Source organism: Rissa tridactyla, chromosome 10 (genome assembly GCF_028500815.1).
Source record: "Rissa tridactyla isolate bRisTri1 chromosome 10, bRisTri1.patW.cur.20221130, whole genome shotgun sequence".
Taxonomy (NCBI): domain Eukaryota; kingdom Metazoa; phylum Chordata; class Aves; order Charadriiformes; family Laridae; genus Rissa; species Rissa tridactyla.
Genome location: NC_071475.1, coordinates 4854936 through 4882146, shown reverse-complemented (window position 1 = coordinate 4882146; position 27211 = coordinate 4854936). Strand labels below are relative to the sequence as shown.

Sequence of the window (27211 nt, the reverse complement as noted above, 5' to 3'; positions counted from 1 at the left end):
CTGGCTGGAGTGTGTTAGCTGAGCAGCCCAGTTTCAGTAGTGCCAAGGCAGCCTCCTTACAGAGCGATGTGCTAGAAAGGACGTTTCTGCGAGGCTAAACCGGCAAGGGACTAATTGGTGATTCTATACTTTCTTGTGGTTATGTCTTGATTCCTGAGGTTTGGGATCTTTTGTATTACGTTCTTTAGTTTCCTGCTGTGTGCAGTTGTTAGTCCTGCACAGTGGGTCCTGGTCCTCGCTCAGACCTCTGAGGTCTCCTACAACACCAACAAGGTTCACTCCAGCTCCCCCCATATACAGGAGGTTGGTCACTGTCTGTGAGACAGGCAGAGCTCAGCTCTAGTACATTGCTCCTACAACATATGTTAAAAAATTAGTGCTAATGCTTCCTGTATCTTTGAAAGCTCGTCCCTCAAGGACAGATTTGCCGGATGAGTAGAGGACCAAAGTCCATCCTTACAAGCACTACCCAGTGTAATGTGTGTTTTTGCAAATGGCAGGGGAGAGGCCATGCACCTATGCCTTGCTGGTCGTAGACTCTTCCAATGTAAATGCCAGTAGCAACCAAACTGTAAGCTCACTCAGTCCCTGTTTAAGGGATTTTATGGGGATGTCTGTCTGTTACAGAAACTGCAGTCCAGGAATCACTTTGTAGCATTCTGCATCCAAGATACCATTGTAACAATAACAAACATCTCCTTTTGAAAAAGAATTTTTCTTTTTCTTTCTTACATTATTGTTTTTATGATGGCATTTGCTGATTTCAAGAATCTAGAGTGTTGATGCAATAAGCTATAGAAAAGATTTATTACTGAGATTAGAAAAATAGCTTGGAGATAGGGTGAAATGTTTCACAGAAGTGTGTGCTTTATTGTTAAATTGTCTTCTGCAGTTTCCTCAGGAGCTTGTCACTTATGGAGGAAATGGGCAGGTCTTCAGCAACTGGGCGCAGGTAGGACATTGCTGCTTTTGCAACTTGATTCACGAAACCAGTTTCACCCTCCCCCACGCACGTTCTGCTTAGGCACTTTGTGATAATTCTTGGCAGTCCTTGTCTCAAAATACTCCCAAGCATCCTGTCTGGATGGAGGAATGCTCGGTTACGAACTGCATAGACAGGGAGAGCTTTATTTAGTAAAAAGAGTGCAGACAGCCCAACAGAAATATTAAACATAATACCATAAACATTGTAAGCATTGTTACACATAAACATTGTGATGTAAAGACCAGATTTTTGTCTTTCTCTGATAGATTTGTATGTGCCTGTGTATTTTGCACAGATAATTTTAGAGTCAAAATGAATTCTAGGAAACAAAAAAGTGTATCTTTTGCTTGCTTGTTTCTGGTACTTTTGCAACATTTTTCACAAGAAATAGTGGAATAAAAAAAAGAAAAAAAGGTTTTGATTTAAGCAAGTGCAATCCTGAGTCATTTTCCAAGCAAATCAGATTAGCTGTAAATATTTACATGCTAGCTGGCCAGATCATAGTGCCCTTTACTGTCAGGCCTAGCAACGTTATCCCTGATCTTCTGAGGATAATGGCAGGATAAAAGCCTGTCAAAAAATAGAGCTGGGATGTTTAAGGTGTGGTTGTATAATCTCTGTTCTCCTTCTCTATCCAAAAATGGCAATAAACAAACTTGCTTTAATCCAGGTACTGCAAAATGCATGTGGGAAATATTTTCATGAGATCATTACCATCAGCAACATATTTAGACTTACATTTTGTATGAGCTCAATTTATTCTCTCAAGAAAAAGGAATGTTCTGTGTCTGAATGCTCTACAGGTGTGTGGTGGCAGGAGGAACATTTAATGAACAACCGCCCTGAGTGTCTGCTGAAAGGCATAAATGTGGTTATTGTGAACACCAAAACCACATAATTCCTGCAGCCTCTGGTATGCCCCAAGGCCACAGAGTGGGGACAGGTGGAGATGTGGCATTGAGTTTTGCAGTGCAGAACAGAAACGGCACAGGTAGAAAGGTACATCACCCTGAAGGGCAGCATCACTCCCGAATGCTGGGAAGATACTGATTTCTGATTCTGGACCTTCTGATCCTGGACCATATTGTCACCAAAAAGGAGGGGCTGGTGGGTAATGTGAAACTCAAGCCACTGCAGCGACTATGAAATGGTGGAGTTCAAGATCCTTAGGGCAGTGAGGAGGGTGCACAGCAAGCTCACTACCCTGGTCTTTAGGAGAGCGGATTTTGGCCTCTTCAGGCATCTGCTTGGTAGAGTACCATGGGATAAAGCCGTGTGGAGAAAGGGGCCCAAGAAAGCTGGTTAATATTCAAGGATAACCTCTAAGCTCAGGAGTGATGCATCCCAACTTAGGATGTCAGACAAAAACACCAGGAGGCCTGCATGTACGAACAAGAAGCTCTTGGACAAACTCAAATGCAAAAAGGAAGCCTACAGAGGGTGGAAGCAAGGGCAAGTAGCCTGGGAGGAATACAGAGAAATTGTCTGAGCAGCCAGGGATCAGGCTAGGAAAGCTGAAGTTCAGATAGAATTAAATCTGGCCAGGGATGTCAAGGGCAACAAGAAAAGCTTCTACAGGTACATCAGTGACAACATAACAACATAAGAAGCACGTGGACCTGTTGGAGCAAGTCCAGAGGAGAGCCATGAAGATGATCAGACCTCTCCTATGAGGAGACAGACTGAGAGAGTTGAAGTTGTTCAGCCCAGAGAAGAGAAGACTCTGGGGACACCTTATAGCAGCCTTCCAGTACCTAAAGGGGGCCTACAGGAAGGATGGGGAAGGACTCTTTATCAGGGAGTGCAGTGATAGGACAAGAGGTAATGGTTTTAAACTAAAAGAGGGTAGATTTAGATTAGATATTGGGAATAAATTCTTTATTGTGAGGGTGGTGAGGCACTGAAACAGGTTGCCAGAGAAGCTGTGGCTGCCCCATCCCTGGAGGGGTTCAAGGCCAGGCTGGACGGGGCTTGGAGCAACCTGGGCTGGTGGGAGGTGTCCCTGCCCAGGGCAGGGGGGTTGGAATGAGATGGTCTTTAAGGTCCCTTCCAACCTAAACCATTCTATGGTTCTGTAGCTTACACAAGCAGAAGCTGACCTAAGGAGCCAACTTCTGCCATAAAGGATCATGTATGCACCTTGTTGTGGCTTTACCTGAATCTGGCCTCTTGCTTATTAAAAAGTCCAAGCAAAACTAACACGTAAATGAAGGGGCAATTAGGGGAGAGGAATGGATTCCTCACTGTAGCATGGAACCTGGCTGTTCTTCCCAGTTTGACTATGATTTTTCATTTGTGGCTGAGAGAAAACTCAGTTTCCTAATCCAGTAAATAGTAGTTAAGTAGAAATCTTCAGCAGCTCTTGAGGCAAAACTGTTCTGACTTTAAAAAGAAAAGTACCACGGCACTGCACACCATTTCTTTGTTCTGTGCATTAATTAGTAAATGGCTGTTAACTGCATGAGTTTTGCAGCATTTCTGATGTGGGCAGTGCCAGCAGTTTATATAGCAGCCTGTATTGGACTGACGTGCCTTAGGCAGATGCTGGGCTACAAGGTGAAGTAGAAGCACTGCCAAAGTCAGAAATACTCCCTTTATCTCTTGTTCTCATCCAAGCCAGAGCTATGACCTGCAGTTTTTTCACAGCAGAACAAACAAAACCTTTTTGTTTTTGCTTACTTAGAGTAGGAATCACATGAATGATTTGGTTATGACAGAACATTTTGTTCTGTTTGTGGCTTGAAAACAACATGCTTTTTGGAAATCTGTCATTGCAAAGCTCCTAGTGAAAAAGTTCAGTTTGGTTTATAACATTCATGCAGACCTGTGCTTTTTTCTGAATAATTTTAAAAGAAAGAATTTTGTCCAGAGCTAACTTTACAAGCCTGCAGGCAACGGAACTGTTCTTTGAGCTAGGAAAGGCTTTTGCCTCCTTCTTCCCAGTCGTGCCTCTCAATGCAACAAGATCTAACTATCTTACAGCTTCTGGTTGTATTACAATGCTTTTCCTGGCCAGCTGAAGAGTTGAGAGTTCAGCTAATTACCTGTTCTGGAACCAGAATTTGATTATTCAACATTTTTCATGCAACAAAAATGTAAAAAGCAAGACAGTAACTCTAGTAACTCTTTCCTGCTCAACTTAACTTGCAGCTTGGAAATCTGCTGGGTTAGAATGGACTGGCTTCAAATCTGTACTGTTTTTAATTCAGATCAAAGACACAGAGAGGTTAAATGTCCATGACAACTGATATTGCTGTCTCTTTGATCGGCAGGTCCGTTATTTTTTTCCCTCAAATCTTTCTCTGTGTCCCTCCAGAACTTCTAGTTTCAAGCTATTGTTGAATTACAATATTGCATGGGAAAGCTCCTCTCAGGCCTAGTTGTCACATACGAAAAGTCCTGTGGAATATAATGGGCTTTGTGATAGACAATGACATCTATCTATGAGTCAAATCTACAGCTTAGATGGACAAAGCCTACTTTTTTGGCATACATCAAGAGTATCTGTTGAGTTACGCAGACAAAGTTGACATGCATTTATTTATGTACTCCTGGGTGCCTCAAGGACTTTCTTCACTGTTGATAATGAAAGCTGAATTTTTTTCTTTGAGAAGAAAAAGTGTTTCATTTTTAAGCGCACATTGTAATATCAATTTCTTGAAATGATGACAAGCACCAGAAGATGCTGAATTATCCATTTCAGGTTAGGATCAACAATATGCATGGGTATTTTAATTGCTTTATAGGGAAAATTTTGCAGTTTGGCTTTAGAAAGATTGCCAGAAAAGTGCCAGATCCAAATGGTTAACCTCAAGATAAAATTAGAACAGCTTTAAAAATGAAGGATTTCTGGGGTTTGTACTGCAGAGTTGTTCTGGAACTTATTCAGACTGTTGCTATTTGGTGATTTATGTTTCCTGCTGAATGATGTCTCTTAATGGACTTTATTAAAAGCAAAAATGTGTCGAGAGCTCTGGCTGATATTCCGTATGCGAATATACCTCATTATCTCTATAGCTGTCTTCATATTCAAAGTTTAGCAGCTTCACAAAGAAACATAAATGTAAGATAGAAACGTGTTCCCTCACTTTCCTTGTTTTTCCTTTCAGTTCTGGTTGGTAATGCACTATTTGTCAGAGATGACTGAAGAGCAAACACTAGTAATGTACAGTGGACATCCTCTGGGACTCTTTCCCAGCCATAAGTATGCTCCTCGATTAATCATTACTAATGGCATGGTAGGTATTAGTATCTTGTTTTCTCTTTTTTTTGTCCTCTTCTTTTTAGTTCTCAAGTGTTTGCTGAATTAAAATATTATTTATTCTACCTGAACTTACAAGAGCACACAGGAAAGTCTGGGGTCCAAATTCTGCAGCATTTATTCCAGTACAGTCACTATCACCTCAAGGGTGCTGGTCTGCAGTGATGGAGGGAACAACCTTCTCCTTATTAGATGACATCTGTTCTAACTGAGCCTGAGCTGTGCATGTTCTTGACCAAAACAGTTCAGCTAGGCTCAGTTTGAAAGATTTAAAAGTCCTCAGTAGGCAAACAGATGACTATGCATCAGATGCTCGGATATCTGGACTGCTTTGCTTGGAAGAAAAGCTGGACAAGTGAATATATTGGTTCATTGCTGGTCTTCTGAGACATTCAATATCTGTTTCTCTGCAGGCTAGTTTTGTGGCTAGAGAACTGCTTTCCTTAAAACTTGTATGGCCTCAAGTTGTGCCAGGGGAGGTTTAGACGGGATATTAGGAAAAATTTTTACACTGAAAGGGTTATTAAGCATTGGAACCGGCTGCCCAGGGAAGTGGTTGAGGCACCATCCCTTGAGGTATTTAAAAGGCGGGTAGACATAGTGCTTAGAGATATGGTTTAGTGCTGGTTTTTGTCAGAGTTAGGTTGATGGTTGCACTAGATGATCTGGAAGGTCCCTTCCAACCTCGGCAATTCTGTGATTCCATGACAGCCACACTGCCAGAAAGACCAGGCATCTTTTTTCTAATACTAGAAAGCATGGACTAAACCACCTGAATTACTCTTCCTGTTTTTCGCTGCTTTCCTATGTGTGTGACATAGAGAAATGTAGGCTGTTAAAAAGGTCTGCTTACGTCTCTGATTTGCTTATCTGGGATTTCTTTTGATTGTTTTCTTAGGTTATTCCCAACTATTCCACCAGAGATGAATACGAGAAGATGTTTGCTTTGGGAGTAACAATGTAAGAAGATACCTCACTATTAAAGTAGATCAAATATTTAACTGAAATGTATTTCAGACATCAAGCAGTGGCTGGTTAAAATTTCTAATGCAGATGGATTTCAACTGTGCGGCGTAAAGTCCTAATGTTACAAAGCATTAATGCACGCTTAAGTGGAATTACTTAGGAGTTTGACTTATGTTCAGCCACACATATAAGGATGTAATTGAGGTCTGCTAGGAATTAGCATTAGGTTTATGTGTGGGACTTGGCTGAATTACGGTCTGAAGCCTTAATCATAACGTACTTATAGCACTGGCTGGTTCCACTTTGCAGTGGTTGTTTTGCAATCTACAGAAAACACAAGTTATGAAACATTCCTTTGCACTAAGGGAAAGCTTTGAAGGAGGAAGTTATCGGTTTTTATATTTTTTGAATGATTATTTACCTACTTTTATTGCTCATCTAGCTGATGAGCAGGACTATTATTCTGTTGTGTACGATGGAGAGAATAAATTAAAACCACTGGAGAGCTGAGTGTGTACAGATAAGGAAGCTGGAAGAACAGGTATGAATAGAGAATATCCTTTGCCACTTTGCTGGGAATTTCATAGGAATATGGACAACCATTTTGAGCTAACAACTTCAAAGTGACAATGTGACTTAGAAGCGCAAGCTCCGCTGAAAACCAATGGTATAAAGATACCAATAATGTGAAAAGGAGTGTCCTTGTGTACTAGTCCCTGTACTAAATGCCAGAACAATTTTACTCTCCGTGTTTTGATCCATGCGTTTTTTAACTCAATTTTAAGAGCTAAATGATCTCTGAAAACATGTTGGTGTGTTGCTAATGAATAAACTCAATTAAGTTGTGAATTTGATAACAGCAGATCTTTAACAACGAATCAAAGCACAGACATTTTTTTTCTGTTATACCAGAGACATACGTCGACATGTGCAGAATTCATTCCAGCTTGGGTAACGTGTGGTATAACTGTGTTCATTGCTATTGCTAGGTATGGTCAGATGACTGCAGGGAGCTACTGCTACATTGGGCCTCAGGGAATAGTCCATGGGACTGTGGTAAGAAACTGGGGAAAGGTCCATTTTTCCATACCTTTTGGATGAAGGTATCTCCCACAGTGACTGGAGTGGACTGGATTGCTGTGAGAGGATATTTTGGCTATCAAAGAAATTCTCATTGCCCGCTCCTTAAAAAAATTAGTGTCCTTCCACTGTGTGGAAGGATGTCCATGGCATCTTATCCAGAACATAGACCTGAAGGAATCTGCAATCAAGGCCTCAATCTGAGCTCATATCTAGTTACAATAAGTGAAGTATGAATTGACCAGATGTGTTAAAAACATTTCCTTAGCTTGTTTTCTTAGCTGTTTAGCTCAGCTCTCTTTTGCAGCCATCCTGAATGAGCCTCTATACCCCAAGAGCAGTATGTTGGGAACCACTGATTATTCTATTCTATCTCATGGTGAGAGAAATAAACCTAATCGGGACAGATGATTTCATAACATCACTTTGTAACATGTTTCCTTCTTAAAAGCTTAAAACAGTTTCATCGCCCCAGTGACCCCTGAGTTTCAAGCTCTGTTTGCAAAAGGGACAGAAAATCTTTAATTTGTAGGGACTCTAGGAAAAATAGCTCCTGATGATAGCTATATTGTGCTGTGTGCAGCTGACAGTGCTCAATGCAGGCCGTCGCTACTTGAAGGCAGAAGACCTGTCCGGAAAGGTGTTTGTTACTTCTGGTCTCGGAGGGATGAGTGGGGCTCAAGCCAAGGCTGCAGTCATCGCTGGGTGCGTGGGGATCATTGCAGAGGTGAGAGCAATGCTGCTTTCATTTTGTCGTTCCTCCTTCCTGTGCTGAATCAGAACCCTCGTTCTCTTCATCTCAAGTAACCTGACAAGTCAAACTCAAAAAAAAAAAAACACCAAAAAAACCTCTTTTCTAAGATCTGTCTGTCCTTTTCATTGCTGAGCATTTTTCACTGCTATTTCACCCTCTATTTGTTCACTCACTGCATCAGACTGTAAGGATACGGGCTGTACCTTCTTATGATTGCTTCACAAATAACGCAGAATGATGCTGTCAGATGAGCCCTTATCAGTGCCTGAGCTACCCTCATTTCATGTCTGAAAGGGTGCAACATCCACAGGTAATTCCCACGGGAACTGCAGCCTCTTAGTGCCAAAAAAGTCTATGTTAAAAAGGTGCTAGTTACATTGTGATTGATCTTCAGTGCCTCTGGCACCCTTATCAGGTGCAATGGAAAGTACCTGTTAAAAATGTTGGTATGATTCACTCATCAAGGTGGGGACTAATGAAGCTGCTTGGTGTTGTGATTCTTTGAAGTCAATGGGATTTTGTAAAACTGGGTATTCTAAGGTTGGCTTGGGTATGAAGATGGTGAGGATAATTACAAGCACTTGTGAGAATGCCAGTTTCTAGACAATGAAGGTAAGTTCTGCTAAGGGGGAGAAGTTCCGTAGTTCCATTTTTCCCTGTTCCCTGAAGCTCACCCGCAGCATATATTCTTTGTAGAGAGTCTTTCATCCTGATGTAATGTTTCTCTGTTCCAAATATATTAAAATAGCCCAGCTCTTTCTCCCATAAACAAATAGAATCTAATAACCATGTGTGATTCAGAGACTGCTAATGTCCAAGCAATCAGTGTACTGTATCATAGGACCCACTGGACCTACAGATATCCTTGAGGTATCATATGTAATGCTGAACACTAACATCGTAATCTTGGTTAAGTATATGTGCCTGTGAGTTTTGAGTGAAATGCACTTTCATATAAAAAAGTAACATTAGGTTCTCCTAATACCTGCATTTTCCAGCTATTATGCTTATCACAGGGTTCTGTTATGACAAATCGGGTGGAAGGATGGACTACAAAAACATTGCAACAATTTTTAACAGAAAATGTTGCTCTGCAGTTCTGTGAAAATGGTGGTGAATATCTTTAATGATATTGACTATTGGGAAACAATAAACATTTCCATGCATTTCTTTCCTCCCGACTACCTTTGAATTCAATCCACTGGGGAAATGTCCTTGGTGGAGCAGACACAGGACAGACCAAAATGGACTGAGTTTTTTTTTTTTTTTTGACTACCTGCAGTTGATGAGCTCTTGTTACTGCTCCAGCGGAAGAGAGATTTTGGAGAAGTAAACTCCAGTGGGAGTGACTGGAGTGGGAGTTTAGCCTTCTCAGCCAAAGTCATTTATAGAGAGAATTAGCTGGCAGACCTCTGCTGTGGGCATATTGCTATGATGAAAAGGGTAGGAATATTGCAGTCTGACCGACGGTAATTATAATTAAACTTCAAAACGTAATGGGTCAGACTGCCCACGTGGCACGCAGTAAATGTGACCTCCCTTGGCTAGCTCGGGTCTTATTCATGGAAGGTTAGAGTTTCATCTGCTTTACAATGATGGTGCAAGGCTGTTTTTGTTAGCACATGAGTTTTGCATGTAATTGAGATCTCATCAATTACTCCCTGCAGATGAAACAAATTTATTGAATTTATTATTGAATAAATTGTCTTTATTCAGGCTTCTACTCTGTCACCATGATCTTTCAAATGCTAGAATACAAAAGAAAGATTCCAGTGAATGCGATTCACAGCAGTCCTTTGTCCTTTTCATCTCCACGGCTACAGATGATTTTGTTCAGGAGGCTGACTATCGCCTGGTTTTTATCTCCTGTGAGATGATCCTTGTCGGAAATGAGTCTCAGGAGCACATGTGGACAGCTATATATATGTACATATTATTTATTTAAGGAACTATTTATGCAAATGACATTGATGAATTGTGCAAGAGATGTCATTTTGTCAGCCAGGGCTTCTGAAGCTCAGACAGAAGGGATTAACGGTGCAAGTCTTTTACCTCTTCTGTTTGACGGGAAGCAGATTGTAATTTTATGAAATAATCGTGTGGAGGGCCAGCCTAGCTCCTCTGAGCTGCAGTAAGCTCTCTCGGGTTACACTGGAGGTGACATTAGCTCAGCGTTTGTGCAATTTTTTTAAACTACTGAGATGCTGATCAAAAAAAATAAGCATATTTTTGAAAGCGTGGTTCAAAGGAAGCTAGTTTTCTGGAGTATGCTAGTAAGTCTGTGAAAGACTAAGACTGTCGGAGAGGGGGCTGAAGTAAAATATGTAGGATGTGGTAACAGATTTAAATAGATCTGATCTGTGTTATGCTGAGCTTTAAATGAACCAGATTCCTCTAATTCATACAGACCATTTACTATCTTTCCTCCTGTGCTGATTTAAATAATTCCCAAAGAAGCCGTTCCCTGTGGCACCTGACTTTATTGAATAGTTCCATTGGCAGTGACACTGATATTATCATAATCTGGGGTTTTGGAAGGATAGTCTTTATTACTGATGTACGAAATGATGGAAGGTTTCTCATGCTAAGAATAATTAGGAAAGAAAAGGTTTCCTGGTGTTCAAGCGACTCCTGAATACAGACCTTATTTCATTTACATATAAATACTTTGTTAATGAGAAATAATAGAATGAACGTGATGGGGGTGGATTATAAAGAAGTAAAAATGCTTTAATGAAATCCTAGAAGATACTCAGAATATGTGTCCTTAGGCACACACACCACTGTGGGGGTTTAAATCCGTTGCTACTACAGAAAATTGGCTTGAATTAATTTTGCCACTTGCTTTATGCCACTGATAGCTCATTATAAAAGTATTAACGACGTGCAAGTTTATACACTGAACCATTAATATGGAATCTGTGCCAAAGCCTCCACAGTTTGTCTATCCATTTATGTTTTCATCCAGCTGTCTCCCATGCATATACACACTGACACAGAAGCTGAGCCCAGAAGAGAATACGGATTTGGGATTGGGCTTCTTTGGAGCTTCAAAGTTCAAACAAGAGGGAATTAAAGATGTAGTTTTGTTTTGATCCATTCCATCTTTCAGAGGCATTAGCCAGCTGGGACAAGAAAATGCTTTCCTCTTTTCTTTTCCATATTTGGTTGAGATTTTCAGCCAGCAAAGAACAAAAGTGAGGGTCAATTTTATTCGGCAAACCACTGCTTCACCCTGGGCAGTCTGGTAGGAATGTCTATCTGTGAGCTGATAAAAAAAAAAAAATAAATCCTTAATTAAATAGAAATTTTATTTTCACAGAAAATAGCCAGATTTGAAAAATAAATTGAAAAAATCTTGGCTTCAGTTTTTTTCAATGTAATCATGGAAAGAAAACAATAAGAATAATTAAAATTGGCAGAAGAGTTAAGAATAATTAAAATTAGCAGAAGAGTATCTTGTACAATTTTAATGATAACTTTCAGTTTGTAAAATATTTTGGGAAGTGAGCAGTATCAAAAAGTATCAAAAAGTCTTTTTTTTTTTTTTTTTTTTCCCCTTGCTTCGAGCCTGGAATAAAAGACAAGAGAAAGTGTAAAAAAAAAAAAAATCAGAGGTAAAAAATAAGTATTTGAACAATTATTCCATATTCTGAAGGCCAAGGCAGGGCTATTCCCTTTATCTATTTGCTACTCTTTCTTGCAGGCAAACTGGAAAACTAAAGGTAAAAGTGACTGGATAGAGAAAACGGGAGTTTTAAGATCTCTGCTATTTCTGTTAGGTTGATGAAGCAGCACTTTTGAAACGTCACAAGCAGGGATGGCTGATGGAAATCTCTAACAACCTGGACCATTGCATTGCTCGCCTTAGGTATGACTTGTAACATAATTCAGTGGGTTTATCTCTGCTTCCTAATCCCCACTTCCCACCTTTCTGCGTTGTGCCATTTTAGTGTGCATATGGAAGGGGTTGAGAGACACCTTCTTATTCCAGGTCTGCTTTTGAATGTGAATCCGTCCTTCCAAATAGCAGCAGTCATTATTAGTGACTACCAATATTTACTGCAAGCCACTACCAATCCTTCATATCATTTATGTATGTTAAATGTGTCTTCGTTCAGTTTCATGAATATGCATAGAGCAATTACAAATAATGTTACACTTGCATCGCTCAAGCTTTCTGAAATCAGTGATTAACAATTGCATAAAGGTTGAAAGATCTGTTGCCCAGATGAGTGTTGGAAACTACGTGTAGACTTTTTTGCTGGGTTTGACTGTGATTTGTACGTTGCAAGATGGAATTACATGAGGTGCGTTTTCTTCAACCAATCTTTTTAATCTATTCTAGAGATGCCAGAAAGAATAAAATTGCTCTTAGTCTGGGTTACCATGGGAATGTGGTAGATCTATGGTAAGTATTATATATGGATAATGGATATATTAATGCTCTTGCTTGTTAGTCAACCTGGAATTAGTTCTCAAACTTGGAAGAGAAAAGGCATTAAACCTAGTGCTGTGTTCATTATTCTAGATGCTTATGAAAAGCTGAATTGTCAAAAGAGGGGTCTTCATCCTGGAGTTCCAATTCCCAGTTTCTTCCCATGTACCTTCTCCTTTTCTTATGGAGCAATGAATTTCTTAGGGAAATAAGTCCCTAAAATTCTTCCTTAGACGAAGAATTTATCCCTTTCCTTCTAACCTCTTGCTAATTGGATAGCAAGGAAATGTCTTTGACTTCAGTGAAGAATAGAAGTATTGAGGTATTGATTGAATAAAAATAATCAGATGATGCATAGAAATTCTGGCACTCTTGAGGCGTTATCCAATGGTAAATCTTGCTGTCACACCATATACCAAAGGCTGAGACTGACCAATAAGACTGGTATGTCATACTGGTGTCTGACTTACCTATCAGCATTTCCGAACAGGTAAACGTGAAGTATAAAAGTTGCACCTAAACTTTCAGTGCCATCATTTCCCACCTCCTGACTGCTAAAACAAGGACTTAGCCTGCCAAGGGCATACCTTTACAAACAACCTCTTGGGGTGGAAGAAGCTCGCCTGAAAGAGGAGCTAGAATGTGAAATGACAGCTTCTGTTCAAACACTCCGTTGTCTTCCCCAGGGAGAGGCTGGTATACGAGTTGGACACAACAGGAGAGCTGCTAGTTGATCTGGGGTCCGACCAAACTTCGTGCCATAACCCGTTCAGTGGGGGATACTATCCCGTACAGCTTGGCTTTGAGGAAGCAAAGCAGCTCCTTTCCACCAATCCAGGGAAGTTCCGGACCCTGGTACAAGAGAGGTAAATATTTTGGAAATACATGTTTTTAACCTTTAAATTTATTTGCTCTGCAAGTGATCAGATCTTTGTCTTTCTTGCTAGAAGTTTCTGTTCTTTGATATTTCAGTAGAAATCTAGAGTAGAGCTACAGTACTAATAACTCCCAACTATCAGCTATCGCTCGGAATCTGTCAGACATCACCTTTTAGGAATAGTCTCTAGTGTATAAGATCAGAGGTCTGAACACTGATGATCTATTTCACTTCTATAAATTCCTAAATTGCATTTGGTTTTAAAAATCTGGGACAATAAGTACAATTCCAAGTAGTCTACCAGTTGATTTAGCCTCACTGAATAGAGCATAGAAACCCAATGGGTTAGCCAGAAAGTCCAACCAGCCTACCATGCCTCCAGCTGTGGCCAGAAATGGTTCTTTAGGGAAGGATACGAGGAGGGGACAATCTTCCCCCATCACTGCTCCCAGCTTGCTGCAACTGTAACTAAGTTCTGGTTAGCATCTTGATTTCAGGGAGCTACTCCTGGTTGACAAATTTGCAAGGGAAGTTGCAACTGGACATTATAAAGAGAGCAATTTGGCATAACTTGTACATAAATAAAGAATTGTGGACCAGAGGCAGCAAGCTGTACTGTTGTTATCAACTGGTACTTTGGAGACTGTATGGCTCCTATTCTGGTTTTGTTCACCTTGAACATTCCTGCTGGAGACCTTTTTCCAGTAGATGGTAGAATACTGGCATATAATCTATTTGCCTTTGGATGAGGGACCTACAAGGACCTTTCCCGTTCCCCAATTCTGTATCATACTACTCTAAGACAAAAGTAACAGAAACATAAATTTTTGGGAGGGACTGATTTCTAACAAGCTAGCTATGACCTAAAAAAAAGGCAATTTTATTAGCAGGCATTGATTTACCTCTCTAGAGTTCCAAGAGAGGTTACACCTATGCATGTATAACTCCATATGCAACTGTGCACTGAGATTAGAACTAGATAATATTAAGTGGAAATGGTATCACAGAGAGCAGCCCAGGGTATGCTCCACTACTGGAAACAAAGGGAAAATTCAGCTGTTTTGGCCAAGGGAGAGGCCAGAACAGTGATGTTTAGCCATTTTCAGTTTTTCTGTCTCTGCTTACTTTCTCTGTGAACTTCTTAAACCATTTTGCAGTTTTGTGTAGGCTGTTTTCTGTTACTACCTTCCAACCTCAGAGCTGGCTGCATTTCTTTGCTGAAAGATGTGACCCCTCTCTGCTAATTAATGAAGTTCCCTTAATGGCTGTAAATCACTTCAAGATTTGGAGATAACATGTGCTACACAAACTGAAAGTATCTCAATTGATATCTTATGAGTTTATGTCTGAATTCCTATGGGGTCTTTCCATTCCATCTGTCTCCCCTACTCCCTTTAGTGAGTTCATGATATTATTCTTTTTGATATTTTATCAATCTCAGAAATAACTTTTTCCTTCTTTATTTCAGTCTGAAGAGACAAGTGGCTGCTATTAACAGACTAGCTGATAAGGGCATGTTTTTTTGGGATTACGGCAATGCTTTTCTCTTGGAAGCTCAAAGGGCTGGTGAGTAGATCCTGGAGTTGTTAGATGGAAACAAGGATAATTCTGCGTGCGTCTTCGCAGCTGTATATTTTGGTAGGATAGGGTTGGCTGCTATGTTATGCTAACTCTTTAGTCTCTCTCTTTCTCTCGTTCTCTGAGACCCCTGAACTCCTATGTGGCTGAGGCAGGGCCTTCATGGGAACCCAGTTGCAGTCTGCTTTTACATTTTACATAGTTTTTCTTCATCAAGTCACGGACTATTAAAATTCTTTTACAGGTGCTGATGTTGAGAAAAAAGGAGCCAATAAAACAGAATTTCGATATCCTTCCTATGTTCAGCACATCATGGGGTATGTTGAGAGTTTGGAATAAAGCAGTCAGGTGCCTTTGACTCCCTCTGTTTAGGGGCAGAGTAATACAGAGATTCCACTTGTTGCAAATCTTGCTGCGTACTATAAATGATGAAAAGGAGTCAACAGCAGCAGTAGGAAAATTGAGCTCACAGGTGTTACGCCAGAGTTGTTCTTATTTTTTTCCACTCTGGAGTAATGCCCACCTTGGTTTAGGAAGATAACCTGATGGCTGTAAGCATCATGCTCATGTTTTCTATTGGCTTCCTTAGGGTTACTACTTGCATTTTCCTGTGCACAGGGGAAAAGAAGAGCCAGACCTGGAGGGATGTGTTGTATGTGTTTAACATAAGTAAACTCTGACAGCAGAGGTTTTGCTAATATTTTGTCCTGAAAGGCATGGCATGTCTTGATAATTCGGTGTAAAACTTTATCCTTTTTAGAGTTAAAAGGTCTTATGAAAGCAGACAACAGATGCGTGAACAGTAAGCTAAAACATTGCCAAATCAAAACTCTTCACTCCTTTACATGAATAGCAGCATTTTCTCTTTTGTTGCATCAATTTTCCTTAAGGAGTTCTACTCAAGAGAATAGCCCAAGTCACAACCTCGAACTGTAAATACATGCAACTTCACTTCTAGGTGCTAAAAATGCAGAGCTTCTCTCTTCAGAGCAGTAGAGCTCAACTCCAAACCATCAAAGCCTATGTCTACATTGAAGTTAAAAGCACATCTGAAATAGGACACTCTTCTACCCACGTTGGTGACTACCTCCTACCCAAGCTGTGCATACTGCTTATAGAAAAAGCTGAGCTCAGGAGATCTGTTGTGGGTCTGGGTTTATAACACCTTTTGCCTCTGACTCACGCTTAACTTGCCTGTACCATGTGAATAAGAGCTTGAGCATAGGGTAAGGCACCAACCAGATTAGATCTCTTCTTCTGGAACTCAGCTGAAGCGCGCCTTACTATTGTGTGTAAGCAATGTGGACAGCAAATGAGTCTGGACTAAAGCACTTGTTCAGAACCTACGCTTGTCTGATAGTGTGGGTGTACTCAGAGTTAGCCTGGGTTAAGGACAAAAAGACCAGGAAGCAGGGAGAGTGTATTTAATGGAAAAAAAAGAAAAATTGCAATTCATCTGATGATGCATCTGTTTGATTGAACTGACCAATGTTTCTATCAGAACTCTAGCCTGACTGTATTCTTATACACCAGTCAATGGCTGCGTGAAACAGCACTGTTTAATTTCTCAATTAATGGTCCTTGATGCTTCTGTTTAGATTAGTTCATTGAAAATGTTTCAAATTCTTCCGTCTCCAGCTAATGAAAGAAAAGCACTGCTAGCAGCCAGGATAAATAAGGAAAGAATTTCAACTATCTCTTAATGAAACATGTTCTCTTCCCAGGGACATTTTTTCCCTGGGATTTGGGCCATTCCGCTGGGTTTGTACCTCAGGTGACCCACAAGATCTTGCTACCACTGACTCAATTGCCATGTCTGTGCTGGAGGACTCTATACGTCAGGGAGGTAAGACACCGTCCCATGGCCCCGTCACTGGGGGTGCTTTTGGGGAGAAAAGGAAACCGAGACTTGTGAAATGTGTGTTAGCTTTTGGCTGAAACCATAGAAAGCAGTCTCTTGCCTGTTCCATGTGGGCAGGAAATCTTGCTGTTCTCCAAACTCCTGTAAGGAGCGTAACCAGTATGTAAAATGTAAAAACACCATGTAAAGAGGTTACTGATCCCAAAGCTATTGTTGTGATTTTGGCTAAGAGCCTTTCTTTTCATTTGCTACAGATTTTCCTGCAATTTGTCACCTTGACACTTTAAGGTAAACACTATCTTTCATCAACAGGTCTCCAAGAGTTTTTTAAAGGAGTCAAATTGCTTTGCCCCATCTCGCAGGGGAATGAGGCATGGGAATCTCAGGAGGTTTTTGAGAGGCTAGCTAGCAGATCAGTGGCAGGAAACTCAGGTTTCATGGGTGTGGTGCTCCATCCAGTGTCATTTATTTGTGATTACAATTTTGAGGTCTGTCGTTTTTGTCATTTGTTAATAAATTGACAGCTGCTTCTGCTTGCTGGTGGAACCAATCTGGAATACCTGCATGGCTCTGTATGCTACTCTAGTATCTAGGAGTTACACTGCCATTCACTCTTCCCTATCCCTGAAAGTGGGCTATTACTGTTATCCCCTGCTTATGAATGGGAACTGAGACAAAGCTAATTTTGTGTCAGCAAAGATGAATCCTGATCTCCCAGGCTGCAGTGGAAGGCCCGACTATTTTCCCTTTGTCCACTTTTACAGTAACTGGACAGCAGACTCAAAGACTTAAGTGTCGTCGTCCCCTAGCACTGAAGTCCTCAGCTCTTCCGTTTCCAGAGAGTGGAGCTTTATGCTTCTCAGAATCAAAGAAGGGATCAGAAGGAAATGGATCAAAAATCCAAAACATATTTTAAGTAGAGGAGAGCATAATGTTTTTATCTGATAATATTGAAATATTTTTTGCTTCTTTTGTGCAAGACATCATTGAAATACGAATAGAAGTGTGAAAATTTTGAATGTTCTGGAACAGTTAGTATTGCAAGGATCTAGGGTGGTATTTCTGAAAAGGTTATACCACATTCAGATATGTCTCTCATTTGAAACAAAGCCACTGTTGTCTTCCTATAATGTAAGGCTGGTGTCCAGCCTCCTCTTCCTCCCAAGAGTTGAATTATTGATAGAGTGGGTCTGACCCTTGCAAGGTCCTTAGTTCTGTCTAGTCTCCTAAACTTTCCTTAGGAGTCATCTTCAAGAAACAGCACAGGAGCATGAGTTGTTTTTAATGCAACGGACCAGAAGTGCCTACCCTGTTCTATGCATATTGAAACTTTCACGTTTTTAAACCTGGTCCATCGACTTAATTTAAGGGAGGATGAAATTCAGTCCCGTAGTTGCTGGATCTATCTTCAAGTTTGCAGTAATTTTTCTGCTGTGTACTGCAATATCCAGTCATCTTCTCTCAAGATTGGACTGATGCATGGCCTTTTGGATGGTTTGCATTGCAAGACTAGGAAATGAATCAGTTACTGCGTGTACAATGATATGTGGGTGTTTATATACATGGCAATGTAAAGCTGGGGAGAAGGGTCTCTTCCACAAACAAAAAGCATCGGACTCTTGCATTTATATTCTTAATTTACATGGAAAATGACATTTGAAAAATCCCAACAGGTGAAAAAAGGCTTCAGGCAAAGCTATTATTGGATTTGCTGTTGTCTTTGGCAGGACTATGGGAATAGGACTTCAAAGAGAAATGAAAACAGAATTTGGCCAGGAAATAAACAGCCATTCATGGATTCATGTTCTTCAGTATTCCACTTGCTGTCCACTTCCTATGGGACCTGGATATCCTCACACATATATACAGGGTCTGGATATCCTCACACATATATACATCTAAAATCTGAATCTACCTTTGAATTTTATAACGAACTCAGTTATGAAGGCTGAGTAAAAACTCCACCGAGCTCAAGTCTGCTGCATTCCAAGTCTAAACTTTTGACCTGGTCTTGAGTCCAACCTTAACTATTCTTCTCCTTTTGTGGAGATGAATTTTTGCACTTAAACCTCACAAATTGTGAAAAAGTCCTGTGTAGTTTTGTTATCTGCTTCCACTCCTAAGGTGCCCAAGCTTCTAAGTTAGCCTTTGCAGGAGAGATGCAGCACTGATGACTGGAGCGTAACTTGGATTTATGACCTCTGTGGTAGTTTGAAGGCTGAGCTGATGCATGACAACAATACAGATCTCCCAAGAGCAAGGGGAGCTGAACTCTGTGTTGATGAGGACTATTCCTCTGAGTACAGAATGCTTTCTACTGTCTTTTAAGCCCTAAATAAGTACAAGGGCCTATGAAATGCCAGAAGGAACACAGTAGCTTGCCTGACTTCAAAACATATTCCTGTTGGGGTGGGGAGGTGGAGGCAGCAGTTTGAGGCAAATGAGATGCGTGGAGCTACAGGTCTTTCTAGAAAGAGCTGTGAGATATTTTTCAACTGCAGAAAGTAAGACTAAATAAAAGGGAGGATTCTTCAGGGATAACTGATGAAATCCAACTTTGGAGACACCACACTTTGGGACACAGAATATGACTGTTTATTGGAGCTGGCTGGGAGGGACAGATGTGCTGTGTTGAGATACGTCCTTGTAGCCAGTATTCTCATCTGGCATCTCTTCTGGATATGTTCTATAGAATTAACAGACAGTAAGATCTTATTAAGTCTGTGCACTGTGAAGTATAAAATATGGTAAGTACTCTCTGAGACAGCTTATAAAAGCGACAGAAAGGAACTTGTTCTCTGGTATTCTAGAGTAACTCCTATAAACTCTCATTAGGTATCTATAAGAACCTAAGTGAATAGTACCCATTACCTTCTAGAAGATTCCTTAAAGCTTATAAATGGCGGCACAATCCTACTAGGACAGCACTAGCAGATGTTTCATCTTTCACTCCCTGCAAAGCTAAGAGCTGACATGTTAATCTTCATTGCAGAGTTTAGAAGCCATCACTTGGAGCCAACCCCTAAAGCACTGACAGCTCTTTTTAGGACCATTAAAGGTCTCTGTGTGGAAGGCCTGTCCCTGCAGGAATGAGCATATTTTACATTTCCTTTTAACAATGTGTTTAGCCTGGGTTAAATATGAGTACCTTGCCTTTTCCTCTTTCCTTTTTCTAGTTTTACCATGCATATCTGCTGACATATTGCCTAGTGGAAAGGCGGTAGTCTAAACACTCTTCTCAGTTACCAGGGACCACTTCAAGTTAGCGGTGTGCAGTTTCTCTAGTTTGACTGACTTCCAAGCATAAGTTGTATGTACATTATAATTTGACTTGAAAATGGGTGAGAATTGGAAAGTGATGGGGAACATGCTATCTTGGCATGTGCAGGAATGATTATAACTCGAAGCTCTGATGCATGAGCAAGTCACTGTGGCGTAGCATGCTGCCACGTGCCAGCTGGGCCCCGGTCACTGACAGTATCTCTCAGGACAAGGTAATGTGATGTAGCTTAGCCCCCAGAGAAAGAGCCTACGGGCAGTAACTTCTTCAGCCTCTGCAACCTCATCTGAGCTCACACGCAGCCTGCTGCGTGGAAAGGCCTAACTGTAAATGCCCCCAAAATTAAGACAGTCAGACAATGCTTCTGACCCATTCCATACCCCGCCTTCCTTTTATTACTCATTTGCTGCAGATGGTGCCATGACTTTGGAGGCAGCTGATTGTACTGAGCTCACCATGTATCTGACAGATACATGCCATATTTCACTTGTCTTTCACTTCAAATGTCTTTATTCTTAACTCCTCTTAGGTTTGGCTGGTTGAGGTGGAATGGCACAGACATAAATGAGAAGAGAAGCTGGAGAACATAAAACCACTATATATAATTTTCTTCTTAAATAATAACATATATATCTAAACAAGGTGGAAGGTGGTTTTACACATAAAATAGCTACTCCATAAATAGTTTTCCTGTGCAGTTTGTGCTCTGTAGCAACGCAAGGCAGCATACCTCAGTTCATAGAGTAAGAGACCTCAGTTTTGTCTTGGGATAAAAACATTCACGTGGGCCATTTAGTACAGAGCAACTGCTCTGCTATAAATCTATATCCCAGCATTGGTGTAACTTAGCCTCAAGTATGTATTGCCAGCTGCTTCTGAGAATTTCTGCTGGCTGACTCAAAGGAATTATTTACTACCTGATGCAAGACGGGACTGTAGTACCCACTGTCACAGAGTTTGCTAAAGCTACTAATTTAGCAGATGCTCAGAAAGGGATCGGGCATTTAGTAGGCATCAAGCCAGGTGACCAACTATGAACCCATATTTCGAGGTTTAATTTAGTTTGCGAAAGATCTGAATGGGAGTTCCAGCTGTCTCCTGGGTGACATCTCCTACCTTTCTCTAAATATATGGTACCAGTTACTGCATCAGCTGCACAGAAGACTCTATATATCATTTCCTATATGCATGCTTGTATCTGAGAGTAGAATTTGACTTCCTAGTGCTGTCAGATGAATTAAATTAAATTTAGAGCATATTGCATTCATTTTCAAAACCTCTTTTCTTTTCTTACTTTCTCTTGCAAGTGAGCACATCTGTGAAGCAGCAGTACCATGACAACATCCGCTGGATTCGGGAAGCTGGAAGGCACAGCTTGGTAAGTGCACAACCTCCTTCAGCACATGTGATTGCTCCTGGTTCAGAACGCAGTTTGGGAATGCTGGAGTGAAAAGCAGAAATGGGCGTGACTGAAAACGCTGTCTGTAACTCGCAGGGCTGAGAACTTAAACATCTCTCCACAGCAGGGTTTTAGGGTGAGCTGAAGTAGTTCTTTCCCTTCTCTTCCTCATCTTGAAATGCTTGAATAGTCCATTGACTCCAGTCTTATATCTGGAGTCAATGATTCACCCTACAGCTCATTTGTAGCTACCTTTCATGCAGAGCACTATTCAAAATGTCCTTCTAGGCGTTGTTTTGGCCCAGCTTCTTCATGCCTGCAGTTTCCAGGACCCTTTTTAGACCAGGTGATGAGGCCAAAGAACTGCCGCCCTTTTGCACTGTGGGAAGCAGGATGCCAGTGAAGCATCCTTTGTTTTTCTTTTAGGGCAGGCTCTCGCTGTGAAGATAACCGGTAACACTGCCGGGCTCACATGTGCTCTCCTCATCTGGAAGCCAGATTGGTCTGTGGGGTAGAAGCTGGAGAGGAGCATAGCTGTGCAGCACAGATGTTCTTTGCCATTCCTTGCCATTCTGTATTTCTCTTCCCTTCCAGCCCACCATCGCCAGCTCCAAACCTCCGCTTCTCTGCTGTTGATAAGGGATTTGTTGATAGAGGGATTATAGCCTACCAATCAGGCTGATTTAAAAAGTGGGATTTATTGGACAGTAGCAGCTGAATACAGAAATAAATCTCACTGATTGTGTGAGGGGAGATAAAACTCAGTTCAAAGGGGGACTTTAATTTCTTTTTTTTCTGGAAACTGGATGTTGACGAAGAAATAATCTTCACTTTCTCCTACAGAAGGGGTCAATCCTGTGACTCCGTTTGTCTGGGGCCTGAAGATAAGCCACTTGCACAGAGAACCTTATCGCTCTGGCATTTTTATTTTCCAGGTTGTTGGCTCTCAAGCTAGAATCTTATATTCTGATCAGAGAGGTCGTGTGTCTATAGCTGTGGCTATTAATCGAGCGATTTCCGAAGGAAGGATTAAGGTTTGTCTTTTTTGTCTTGATATGGACCGGTAATTGTGTTTAGTATCTGGGACTGGCGTGGCAGGTGGGAAAGGAGAAAGGTTCAACCAGTGAGAGGAGAAGTGCCTGCCATTTACATGGGACCAGTATTCTGTTAGCATGAATTAGAGCTCAGTCCTCCTCTCTGCCTGTTACCAGTATTGCGCTACATAATAGAAACTCTCTGTTTAGAAACTCTCTGAAATATGCTACCGTTTATTTCAGGTTGGGAATCTACCTTATTTTCTATTTGGGAATCTACAAGCACAATGTATCCTGCTGTGATTTGCTGAAAACGCAGGACAGGGAGTGTAACTCCTCAGCAGTGCCCCAAACATTCAGTGTACAAGAGACTGTGCCAGAATGTACAAGAGACTGTGCCACTGCCCAGTGCTTCTTGCCCTCTGTCCCTCACGTTCACCCATATTAAGGCTACAGCCAGCTCTGCAATCAATTTTCGTTTGCGTTGCGTGTGTGAATGAAGGAAATCATTAGGCTTGATGCTGCCAATCTAGTGTGCAATATCTTAATCATCTGAATAAAATCCCACTGTAAAAGTACATACTGTGGGCAAGACTGTATAGGGATTTTCTAAGTTCTTCATGAGTATTGTAGGTAGATGTACAATGTGACATCCTGGGGGACCAAAATCCTGAAGGTACCGCTCAGTAATTATAGCCATTACTTGCTGTGTGTACTGCAGCATTAGACCAAGATGTGTTCACTCATTCATCTCCATCTCTTCTATAGCTGAATTACAATTACCCTTTTTAGAGGGGCAAACTCAAGTAAAACTTAGAATGGATTCTAGCTAGAAAAGATCTGATTTTTCTTACTCAGAAAATGTTTGTTAAAATATTTCAAATGCTGTTGACCTTCTCGGGATTCAAAATGAACGTCACTGCAAGCTAGTCTCACAAAATAAACCTGAGCAGACCGAGCACTCCCGTGGAGCTATGACTGACGAGGTCACACTCCCAGGCCCTTTAGATTTTGTTGCGTCCCTCTTTTTTCGTTTCTGCAAATCTCCGTTCCCCTCTCGCAAGCTGCGTGCTCCTGTCTATTTTCAATGACTTTCTAATTCACTGCCAGCATAAACCAGAGCCAGCCAATTCCAGACCGCACCACGCCAAGAGTGAGTTACTCTCATGTAAACGCTGTGCGTGGCAAATGCTAATGAAGACCTGCAAGCTGGTCTAGATTCATACTGTCAGCTAAATTCCAGACCAAGAAAGGACTCGTTTGAGCTATGTGAAATCACTGATTTTCATTGTTAACTTAGTTTCAGTCTCGAGGTCTTCCAAAATAATGAACAAGTGTAAAATTTCTTACTGTTAGTTTTCATTTTCAACAGCAAATAAGAACTATTTTTGAATGAAGATTTTTGCACACTGAAATGTCTTTGAAATTTCAGCAAAGAAATGCTCAGGTGAAATAGCCATACTGCTTCCCCTCCTCTGCCTGCCCTCCTTTGAGGATGCCATTGGCATAAAAACAAGCTCTTGTTCTTAGTTATGAAAGGATGGTGGCTTTCACGAACAGTATGTGAACAAGTGTTTTATAATAATTAATAGCAGGCAGAGAATGTGTTTCAGGGGGTTTAGGAGAAGGAACAAAGCTGGGGTTTGAAATGACAGACGTGAATTCAGCAAGTGATGATCCTTGGTAGCATTGACAGTCCATGAATGATTCCATGTTCTTGTCCTTGGCTTTTTGCAGGCTCCAGTCGTCCTCAGCAGAGATCACCATGATGTGAGTGGGACCGACAGTCCTTACAGAGAAACGTCAAACATTTACGATGGATCAGCCTTTTGTGCAGGTCAGTAGAGCAGCTGAGGCTTGTCTGTCTGGGCAAACCAGGAAATTGCTTTAAAAGAAAAATCGGGTTTTTATGCAACACTTAAAAATGTTTTCGTTTAACCCCTTAATCCCGATTAATCAGACTTCCTGAGAAACTTTGTGGGATTTAATAGTGATACAGACATGAATGTGGAGCTAATTAAATAGGAGAGATCCAGAACAATGCTGAAAATTCAATGAAGATGCACCAGATTTACCTGAATGTAAATGGAGAGCAGTCTATCTCAGGACTGTATCTTCTGTTTGATTTTAATTTTGCACCTCGCTATTTCAAGGAGCTGATCTGAGCAGAATTACAGCTGTATTTCCTTGGGATCCACAAAATCAAAATCAGGTCTATGATGGCATTTTGCTTAAAGCAAAAAGATTCACAGCTGTGTTCTTTTCATTGCCTGACAGTCTGGAGTTTCTGAAAGGAACTTTTCTGGTCATAAAGGAACATACTTTGATAGTAAAAGCGTAAGAATGGAAGTCAGGCATTCTGGATTAAACTCCAAGCCTTGTTGCTCACTTACAGTGTGACTGTGGGCAAATCATGTAGGTTTGCTGTACAAAAGGAGCCTTTAATTCTGTACACCTGACCTGAGCTAACCAGACTCTGCTTTTAAGTTTGTGAAATATTAGAAAAATAAACCCAAGAAATATCAGATTGGAGACCTGAAAAAATGTGTGAAGCACTAAGCAATTTGTAACCTAAATCTTCCTCAATTTTCCATCCATAAAGTGGAAATTATGATAACAGCTTTCGCCCAGTAGCATTTCCGCATGTCAGGAACTGACAGTCACAAAGTGGCTTGAGACTGGAGGAGACAAGCTGCTGTAGAGGGAGAAATTATAATAGAGATAGCCGAGCATATTGAATTACTTCCATTATGGGAATTCATAATGGCTCAATTTTAAGGAGGAAAGTTCCCTGCTATCTTAACTGGATTTCCTGGTGAAATGAGGCTTTTAGCTGTGTCTACCAGCCCCACTTCAACACTTTTTGAGTATGTTGGCTAGTTCTAATAGGCCAGATGAATCGATGCCTCAAATAATGTTTGGTTGTGACAAGCTGTGAGAAAATGGCGCAGCTGTGCAGAGAAGAGCAATCCAAAGCAAAGTCTCCACCAAAGGGCTTAGCAACGTAAGGAAACCCCAGGCAGTGCCCTCAGAAGAGGGCAATAGAAATAAGGCTTGCTAAAACCCCATTGCTCATCATGTTAGGTGTTTTCCTTTGCCTTTTGTGGTTTACATGAACCATTTGCCTTCTCCAAGGGCTTATGTAAAGCTGTTGACCACTGACTTCACTGGTCTTTGAAACCAGGCCTAACCCTGTTTTACCAGATGACCCTCTGGAGGTAATAAAAGGACATCTTAGGTCTTCCCTTCTCCCTTCTTTCCTGTTTTTTTAACACCATATTTGAGCTGGTTTAGTTGAAATTGGCTCCTCTCTAGCACACGGTAATTTTCCAGAGTGTTTGCCTCCCTTATTTTGTTTTGCAGTGAGTACCTCAGCCTGATCCTTGGCAAACATGGGTCATCGCTGCTTGGCAAAGTGTACTTCAGCACAGACATCTGCACAGTTTGTGACCTTTATCGAAGCCAAGGAGCAGCACGTTATTGCATCATTAGTCCACTTGCCATGCTTCTTGTCCAACCTCCGCTCTTACCATACTAGTGGCTGAGGAAGAAATCTGTGCATTTTTAGAATATGGAGATTTTGATCTCTCCCATTCCCTCTTGACAGCACTGTAATTATGATAATTGGGTTATTAAAGTGACATAATGCCAGATGAAAGATGCCATAATGGGGCTTTTGACAGGGTTTAACATAGATTAAGTGCTCAAGTAAACTCATTTTTCCATTAGATGTGAAACAACTGTGGGTCTGCAAATGTGGCTGGTGGGGATATTGCTGTTTGTCTCTTATTTTTTGCTGTTAAAAGCACAGCAAATGATCTATTATATCTGTCCTGAATTAAATCTGGACAAATGTTTTCAGTAAGTTTTACCCTGTTATCCTCTGTGTGTACCTCTTTCTACCTCTCTGGGTATCTCCTTTAGCACAAATTCTAGTGAACGTACAAAATTCTAGTGAACATTTCAGTGGAAATCATGCATTTGACATCAGTCAAATGACATTTGTCTGCTAAATTATTTTTCTTCTTTTTTTTTTTTTTTAATAACTAAAGAAACCTCCTGTGTGATTTCAGCCATTCATGTTCAGGGTAAAATTCCCCCATGTCCAGAGAATCGGGGCCAAATATCACTTTCATCCCAACTGTGTTCCCAAAATGCAGCACCTTACCTTTATACTGGCTTTCCGCACAGGGCTGAATTAACCCTGCAGTCTGATCTGAAAATACTTCAGGCTTCTGAGAATTGCAAGGTGTGTAGTTTTCCAGGTGTGTCCCCCCCCCCCGATTTTGAAACCCTCCACATGGATGTGTCCAGATTGTTCTTCCATGACTGAGGCATCCCCAAGGAAAGGATTGTGTCTCTCTCCACCCTCAGGAGGTATCTCCCAGCTGAGGAGTGGTTAGGTTCTTCAACTGCTTGAATTGGATCACAAACGCAGAAAGCACCGGAGTCCTCACAATCCACAGCGTGAAACTGGCATTTGCAGTGTAGGGGCAAAGGGTGGGAGGAAAACCTCTCTTGCCTGTTCCTCCCAAGAATGAGATGCTCACTGTATATCTGTGAGAGAAGCTGTGAGTAAACCCTGCCTCCAGCACTGCCTTCACACAGCCATAATCAAAGTGCCAGCGGAAGGAGTGGGCACCACGACATAAAAATGAATGCAGCATGTCAGAGCCATAACACCTTTCTTCTCCTCCT

At 41.1% G+C, this 27211-nt stretch overlaps 1 protein-coding gene across 1 annotated transcript in view; it reads left to right on the top strand.

The window, feature by feature from the left end:
• The window catches only part of UROC1 (urocanate hydratase 1), a 45090-nt gene that overhangs the window by 10090 nt on the left and 7789 nt on the right, over positions 1–27211 (top strand). The window contains exons 4-17 of the mRNA XM_054215912.1: positions 893–952; positions 5095–5223; positions 6145–6206; positions 7202–7268; positions 7876–8019; positions 11829–11917; positions 12395–12457; positions 13171–13350; positions 14830–14927; positions 15184–15256; positions 16664–16785; positions 21388–21458; positions 22415–22513; positions 24251–24350. Coding sequence (XP_054071887.1) covers positions 893–952; positions 5095–5223; positions 6145–6206; positions 7202–7268; positions 7876–8019; positions 11829–11917; positions 12395–12457; positions 13171–13350; positions 14830–14927; positions 15184–15256; positions 16664–16785; positions 21388–21458; positions 22415–22513; positions 24251–24350 — 1357 coding nt within the window. The remainder of the gene's footprint in view (positions 1–892; positions 953–5094; positions 5224–6144; positions 6207–7201; positions 7269–7875; positions 8020–11828; positions 11918–12394; positions 12458–13170; positions 13351–14829; positions 14928–15183; positions 15257–16663; positions 16786–21387; positions 21459–22414; positions 22514–24250; positions 24351–27211) is intronic.